General features: G+C 43.6%; 1 protein-coding gene across 1 annotated transcript; it reads left to right on the top strand.

The window, feature by feature from the left end:
- Positions 1-3,039: 3,039 nt before the first annotated feature.
- Positions 3,040-8,598, top strand: LOC121551531 (natterin-3-like). Its single transcript, XM_041864229.1, has 3 exons — positions 3,040-3,057; positions 3,286-3,409; positions 7,219-8,598. Exons 2-3 carry the CDS (start codon positions 3,286-3,288, stop codon positions 8,301-8,303), a joined length of 1,209 nt encoding a protein of 402 aa, XP_041720163.1. The 5' UTR covers positions 3,040-3,057; the 3' UTR covers positions 8,304-8,598.
- Positions 8,599-8,872: the final 274 nt, after the last annotated feature.

An 8,872-nucleotide genomic window follows, 5' to 3' on the forward strand; every position in this document is an offset into this window, starting at 1 on the left:
CGCCATTCCAATGTGTTTTAGGTTACCAACCGGTTCTGGCACCGTGGCACCAGAGCCAGACCGAGGCTCCTGCGGTACGTTGTCAGAAGGCCAACGCTTACCTTCACCGCAGTGAGGCCCCGGTCTTCGTACCGGGTGATCGGGTATTGTTCTCGACCCGGAATCTGCCCCTCCGCCTGCCCTGCTGGAAGCTGAGCCCGCGGTTTGTGGGGCCGTTCAAAGTCCTGAGGAGAATCAACGAGGTTACCTATAGGTTATTACTCCCCCCTGATTACCGTATTAACCCCTCGTTTCATGTGTCTCTCCTCAGGCCTGTGGTGGTTGGTCCGCTCCAGGAGTCTGAGGTGTGGGAGGTCCCTCCACCTCCTCTGGACATCGAGGGGGCTCTGGCGTACTCCATCCGTTCCATCCTGGATTCAAGGCGTCGGGTGGGGGGCCTTCAGTACCTCGTGGAGTGGGAGGGGTACGGTCCGGAGGAACGGTTGTGGGATTTCTACCGTCGCCAACTGGCTCGCCCTGCTCCGCTTCCTCCTGGCCGTCCCTGAGGCCGGGGTCGGCGCGCTGCTAGAGCTGCGCGTCAAGGGGGGTACTGTCACGACTTCCTCCGAAGCTGCCTCCCCTCCTTGTTCAGGCAGGCTTCAGCGTTTGTCGTCACCGGCCTTCTAGCCACTGCTGCTCCATATCTCATTATTCCAATTGTCTTGTCTTGTCAATTACACACACCTGGTTCATATTCCCCTCATTAGTACATGTATAAGTGTTCCCTCTGCCCCCTTGTCCTTGTGGGTGATTGTTTCAGTGTAGCTCGGTGGAGCTACCTGTACTTTGTATTGCCGGGTTATATTTTCCCGTGTGCCTGTATTTGTTCCAGTGCGCCTGTTTTGCACACTGGACTGTTGACGCTATCCAGCGTAACTGTGTACTACGGAATAAACTCTGTATTCTGTGATTTACCCTCCTGCGCCTGACTCCTTCAAATCACACTCTTACAATATGTCCATTTTTAGGGCTTGCCTGTCATTTACTTAAAACAATTGTGTTCTGAAATCACAAAAACTGCCTCTCCAGCTTAGAACTTTTGAAATTACATTGATCAAAGCATTAGTCACTGTATTTGTATGTTACATAAAGCAGATTAACAATACAGGGAATCGTGATATTGGTATTCAGCACAGAGTTAACAGTAATAGTATGTTTTGATACAGTAGGTAGATGTAAGAAAGCTGTTTTACCTTGACAGTTTCCTCCTCCAGTGGCTTGATCTGCAGCCCCTGCAGCTTTTTAAACCTCCCTGCAGGATCATTTCCCCTAATAAAGCAGCCAGAGTTACAGTGGCCCCATGCCCTTTGGCCTAGTATTCTAACTGTATATGAGTCTCTTGCTGCTGCTTCCTCACCATTTATTTTAGTTATACTGTACAGTTATAATGCACAGTGCTTATTGTTTTAGTGATGAAAAAAGTTAATTAAAGATGTGACTAGTGCCCTTGTGTGTATAATCATTTTACCATGTTGTTTTGGTGCCCTTGCAGTGGTTGTCTAAGGCAAGTCATGCACTGGGCTTAGTGTGTTCGCTTACATAATCATAGGTTGAGATTATACCTTTCTATCTCATTACAGCAGTGAATGTGAGCTTTTTATATTAATGTACACGATCTACCAGAAATCACGTATAATGTAAAATAACAGAAACACATTGCATAAGAAAGGCTTTGTGATTATGATAAGAAACCTAGTGTGATGGCGTTGCTATTCTGATGACTAGCAAGTGAGGTTGTTATTGGAGATATCACAAGCTTTCCTTTGATAAGCAAAGACAAAGACATCCTTCAGAGTCCCCCAGATATAATATTATTGACCCTATCGGGTGAAGGCCAAAAACTTGGATTTGTACTGATTGGCCAAATTTACTGATGATCCCAAGGCCGTCTCTACATTTACGTCATTTAGCAGACGCTCTTATCCAGAGCGACTTACAGGAGCAATTACGGTTAAGTGCCTTGCTTAAGGGCACATCGACAGATTTTTCACCTAGTCGGCTCAGGGATTAGAACCAGCGACCTTTCGGTTACTGGCACAACTCTCTTACCCACTAAGCTACCTGCCGCCTCTATAAGTCCTTGACACAGATAGCTGTTATCAATTTATTTATCACGCTAGTTCAATGTTCCTCTGCAGATAATGAAATAGGACAGACAGTATAAAGGTCTTTACATTGATAGAATCTGTCTTTGATCATTCTTTATCACCCCACTTGTTGTCCTATCGGCCATTCAACTGTATATCAATAATGCACAAGTTACCCTTCGGAGACAATAAAGATCCATTGAATTGAATCATGCTATTATGCCCACAACTAAATTGTGCTTCCTAACCAACTTTGAGGAAAGGGAACTGAGATAAGACTGATATTTCAGGACAGTCAGCTCTGTCCTAGAAGCCTTTTACCTGTATCTCTGTTATCACTCTATTTGCGTAATCATGTTTATAATCCCTCATCTTCAATGTGTCTGTTCTTCCCTTCTCATAGGTTGTGTGACGAGTGAGAAGACAGGGCAATTTGTCTTCCAAAGAAAACTGCACAACAACAAGATGGCAAAACAAATATTCTAGTGTCTAAGCTAACTCCAATTTACATTATTTTGTCAAACACTAATACATTGTCATGGTGTGGTGCTGTCAAGGGCGTAAGAGAGTGGGGGCTGGAGAGAGAAGAGAGAGAGATTAGCTCATACATTTCAGATGATTATGATATGTAGTCCCCTGTAGCTCAGTTGGTAGAGCATGGCGCTTGCAACGCCAGGGTTGTGGGTTCGTTTCCCACGGGGGGCCAGTATGAAAAATGTATGCACTCACTAACTATAAATCGCTCTGGATAAGAGTGTCTGTTAAATGACTAAAATGTAATAATGAAACCAATAATAAAAAGAAGAGAATGTAGCATCATGTCAAAGCCCTGAGAGAGTGAGTGTTGCAATTTATGAGTGTCATAAAGGAGCTAGCTATATAACCCTGGAGAATCAACAGGTTCACTGCTCACTGGGTAAAGACTGTGAGGGTGAGTGCACTGGCTCTTCTATTTGTGCATTTAGGGCACTATTTAAGAATCTGATATAAAATGTTGCTGTTCAATGGAGCTTATGGAAGAATATTCTATAACACAACATTTCAAATGCAACATCATGTTGATTTCATGTGAATTTGTGTAACACTATAGTGTTATATCTATAGTAATAACCACTATTGTACTTCAATGTTTCCTAATATTCCTCCTGGTCTTCCTCAGATGAAGCTGTCAGTCTTGGTGGTCATTTCCCTGCTGCACCTGGGGCTGTGCTGTGCCCAGGATGCAGGCTCTCCTCCAGGCAGCCTCCAGGACATATTGAGGAAGAGCTCACTGAGACAGAAGGGTAAATTAGCCTACATTTGTGTACTTCTCTAATTTGATACACCCCTTTTATTCAATCAATCCCAGCGTTCGATCTCTTAGAAAGGAAAACAGAAAACATTCAGAAAGTCATTCAATGTCAGTTGTTTCAACACAACAGTAATGGGTGCATATTGTGACAGTGCCCGTGTCCGAATACCCATACTAGCGTACTACATACTTAAACTGCATACTATGTACTCAACTACTATTTAGAATGTACCGTTTAGTAAAAAGTTTGCAGTATGACATGGCCGCAATGCAGTAATGGCTCCTGACTGGCTGAGTAGGTGGGGTGGGGCGGGGCCATGTGCGGGTGGATTTCTCCAAATTTAACAGACATGCATCGCATTAACCAGCCTGATAATAGCTCATTTCCAATTTGATTAATTTCTCTAACTATGAATAGAATAGGAATGGCGTTATTGGCCTACTCAGGCTGGTATATAGGCAGACTATCGCATTCGACCTATAACATAGCCTACATAGCCCATCTATCTTATTTAAAAGGACTGCAGACAGAAACAGATAATTTGGTTCCATTTCAACATATTTATTAGTGAAACCAAAGTGTGTAACATATAGGAGCCAAGTCATTGTGCAACAGACGTCTTCAGAGCGCGCAACAGTGTACTGTCTACACGCGGTTTGTTGTTTTTATGTAATAGTTTTCATTAAATCGTTTTTAATCATAGCTAAAGTTTGTATTGCTACTGGTTCCGCGACCCGGTCAGCCTTTATGTCTGGGACCGCAAGTTTGTTTCCCGGATTCCTGTTAAGTAGCAGTTAGCTGCTAGCCATCATGAAAATTGAGCAGGCTAATGCTAGCAGTGCTAGCCCACCAGTGTTTTTATCCATGGCTGAGCACAAATGCTTCAGGTGTGAGATGATTTCCACACAATCACAAGATGAAGAGAAGGTGGAACTGGAAAATGGACAGGGATTTGTCTGCCCTAAATGCACCACCATCAAGCATCTTAGGGAAGAGATCCTCCGGCTGTTAGCTCGGTTGTGAGAAAAAGGAAAACCTGCTTTCTAAGTACACCGACCTTGCTGTAACCAAAGGCAAACCAAATATCAGTTTTAAATGCCTCCTATAGCAAAGCTGTTGATGAGTCGGGTGGCGTTGATCTGTCCTAATCCAACGGACAAATGTTAAGCTTAACTCCGTGGCCCATGGGAGACTGGACACTCACAAGGCCTAGGAGATCAGGGAGGCAGTCTGGACACCCATCTATCCGAGAAGATCTGATCTGAAAGGGTGGGGGGGACAGACTCTATTTTTACTAATGCTCTCAGCTGTAAGGACATTTCATTTGGCAACTTTGGGTCTTTTGAGCATCATGCTATACTGTTTAAATGTGAGCCACCAGTGCTGGCCATAACCCTGCATAGGCCACCAAAGCACTGCTCCACTTTCCTTACTGATTTCTGAACTATTGTCTATTGTCCTTGAGAACTATGATAAAATCATTGTGTTAGGCGATTTTAATATTCATGTTGACAAAGAGACTGACTCCAAGGCCATTGCATTTATGAATATTTTGAGCTCCATGGACTTTATCCAACATGATACTAGGCCCACCCATAACCGTGGCCATACTCTGGACCTGGTTATTACCAATTGACATATCCTCTATTGTTGCTGTTGCTTTATCCGTTCACCACTGTGTATTTTTTACTACCTTTTTGCCCATAGCACAGGGTAATACTGAAAGCATAATTAAGAAACACTATCTTACCTCTGAAGTTGCTACAGATTTGATTGAGTGTATGAACAATACTCCATCACCTATTCTGCCTTCCTCTTGTGATGATTTAGTTGATAACTTTAATCGCAAATTAAGGGCAACCATTGATGCCATAGCTCCAGTAAAGTTGAAAAAGGCCACATCCAAACAGAGAGCCCCTTAGATGAGTGAAGAAACTAATAAATCAAAGAGAAATTGCAGAAAGGCAGAGCGGAAGTGGAGAAAGTCAAAGTTGCAGTTCTATTATGATATTCTGAGAGAGCTACTTGGCATATATAACAAGGCAATTAGAAATGCCAGACGGGCTAATTTTTCTAACTTGATCACTAATAATCAGAATAATTCGAGAGTGCTCTTCTCGACCATTGATGGCCTGACAAATTCAACCCCCACAACCTACATGAACTTTCCTCCACATCAAAATGTGATTAGTTTGCGGCATATTTCAGAGATAAGATAACAAACATTAGGCTGGGTATCAGTCAAGCAAGACCTGATGAGAAGTTTGATAATATGTGCCCTAGCCTACCACGCAAAGGCATTATGGATTTATTTTCCCTGGTTGACACATGGCTGCCTGTGAGTTTTATAAATAATTTTAAGATTCTTCTATTGGTTTTTAAATCAATCCACGACTGTGCACCTCAATACATGTCAGACATGCTTTTAAGTTATGTACCCAGTAGGCCCCTCAGGTCCTCTGGCCTTTTAACTATCCCAAAGCCTAGGACCAAGAGGCCTGGAGAGGCAGCCTTTAGTTACTATGCCATGCCCCCTGGAATAGCCTGCCAGAGAACCCTAGGGGGGCTGAAACTGTGGACATAATTAAAAGAGATCTTAAAAAACACTTTTTTAGCTTTGCTTTTCCTTAGGGTGCTTTTTAGTTGTTCAGTTTTCATTGTTTTTATTAGTTTTTTCCTGTGAAGCACACTATGTTGCATTCCATGTCTGAAATGTGCTGTATAAATAAAGTTTGGTTTGGTTTGGTTTGATAAATTAAATCAAATAACCTAGTACACACACCAAAACGTTTCAAATGTTGAAATCAAAAGGCTATTGCACAGAAAAACGTGGACAGCCGGGTGCATCGCAAATTCAGAACTGCTGGACAGCAACATAATAAACTAAAGCCCTGATCATTGGGAACGAGATCAGAATGACTGCTAATGTTTGATCCATAAATGAAATTAGGTAGCCTACAAACTAAAACAATCCATATGTTCAAATCAAAAGGCCTGATTAACATGACATCAATAACGCAGCCACATCCCGAGTCCCTGGTGCTGACACATTCAGAAATCAAAAGGTGGTTTAGTATTTAGTTTACATTTACATTTACATTTTAGTCATTTAGCAGACGCTCTTATCCAGAGCGACTTAAAGTTTTAGTGAGTGCATACATTTTTCATACTAGTTTAAAAGCCCTGACGAAGGCCAAGAGAACAAGAAACACTTTTCAATGAGAAAACAGGAATCCACTTTAAAAAAATTAAAAAAATAAAAAAGACTTCTGTTTTCAAAGATGTAGCCTATGATGCAATACTCGTGATCATATTAAGGAGAACAAAAACTACTTGTCCTACATTTGAACACCACCGCAGAAGCTTCGCTATTTGGCATCTTCCCAATGAAGTAGCTTAATTATGTTGTTTGGCTACTTTAAGAGAACTAGGGTCTATCACTCGCAGCCCACCTCTTCCAATGCATTGTGGAAAAGTGTGCATCGAATTCTACTAGATGAAGAGCTGAAATGAGTAGGCATTTAAACTATACTCGATTTTCAAAAATTCACATACTATAAAATATTATATTTTCACATACTGAAAATGTGTCATGTGCGAGTGCGTTGTTTCTCGATATTCATTGATTTCGGTAGCGCATCCCCATATCTAATTGATCAAAGCCGAAATGAGTATGACATGCAGGCATTTAAAGTATACTCGATTTTCAAAATGTCGCATACTATTAAACAAAAATGGCCTACTATTTAGGACTAAAGTATTGGTATTCGGACATGTCCAGTGTATTCTTTGTCTTCTAGTGTCCCTGTTGAACCCAGTGCTGGAAGGAAGGGTCCCCCCACTGTCCAGTAATGGTCCAGTCCAGGGCCCACTGAACCCTCCTGAGTTTAAGGACCAACAGAAACCTACTCCATTCATGTTCGGGGACAATGTCAACCTGCAGTGGCTGGGCTGGAATGGTTCTCTCCCAACTGCAGCTGTGGGCATCTACAACGGCTACACCAAACGCACCGACTACATCTGCAAATACATCTGCGAAGCCGGCTTCTACACTCCTAGCAAGGGCCCATACTGCCAATACCCCTACGGTGAGAGAGAGTACTACGCCCCAGAGTTCGAGATCCTGACCAACAGAGACAACTTTGAGTTTGTGGAATGGAAGGAGGACTCGCACGGCTCGGTGCCCGAACACTCAGTTAGAACATGCTCTGGAGTGGGCATCTATGCTGGGAAGAACAAGTATGGCTTGGGGAAGGTGGTCCCTCAGTTCAAGGCCTTCTTCCTGCCCTGGGAGGGTGATGAGTACTGGTACAAGAGCTACCAGGTCCTGGCCATCAACAGAGACGCCTACACCCAGCACATCTCCCATGTCAAGTATGGCATTGATGAGGTGGAAATGTTCCACTACCCCCCTGAGACCATGCGCCTCTCTGGCGTAACCAACAACGAGTGCCAGACGGTAGTGAAGACGGTGACCATCTCCAAGACCTCAGAGGTGGAGAGCACCTGGAACATCGGACGCACCACCATGCTGGGCATCACTGCCGGCATCACAGCCAAGATCCCCCTAATCGGCTCTGCAGGGGTTGAGTTCAGTGGGGAGAAGACCCTGCAGTTCAACCGGGGCACCACCATGGTGGAGGCCCTCAGCCACTCTGTGTCTGTGGAGCTCAAGGTGCCACCCAACCACTCCTGTACCGTGCGCATGGAGGGCCGCAAGATCACCGCAGACATCCCCTTCACAGCCAGGCTGAGCCGTACATACCGCAACGGAGAGACCCAGTGGACCTCCATCTCTGGGGTGTACGATGGCATTCAGATCGGCGAGATCCGGGCCGTGGTGGACCGCTGTGAGCCTGTCGTAGATGCCAAACCCTGTCCTTAAGACTGATATCATCCAAACTAACTCATGAATCTAAACCTAATACATCTATCTACACTCATAAATGTACTGTATATGTTCCAATGTATATGGTCCAGAATTCCTGTAACTCCCAAGGCCATACCAACACTGATTAATGTGATGCATATTTTGCACAAGTATTGTACAGTTTGTGGTTCCTGACCAGGTTTAAACTACAATGCAATGGCAAAATTGACTGTGATTCTTCTGTTCTAAAGGTTTTTCACAATTTATGTTTGAGAAAGGAAATTACAGCAAATACACACATGTGCCTTTATCTGTTTCACATAGAATTATTGCACTTTATAAGTATTGAATTCCTTGTTTTTGCCTAACAAATTACAACTACTGACTTTACTGTATTTGAAAAGGTTCTCATAACAGCTCATAACTTTGCCTCCGCTGCAATTACTATAATAGAGCAGCAGAGGGCAGCAACAGCTAACGGATTTTGGAGAGCAGGCGTAGTTGACAGCTGGCAACCTGTGTGTGTGTGCGTGCTTGCATGCCTGTGTCCGTGCATGGACATCTGTGTGTGTGTGTGTGTGTGT

Source organism: Coregonus clupeaformis, chromosome 18 (genome assembly GCF_020615455.1).
Source record: "Coregonus clupeaformis isolate EN_2021a chromosome 18, ASM2061545v1, whole genome shotgun sequence".
In the NCBI taxonomy this organism is placed as follows: domain Eukaryota; kingdom Metazoa; phylum Chordata; class Actinopteri; order Salmoniformes; family Salmonidae; genus Coregonus; species Coregonus clupeaformis.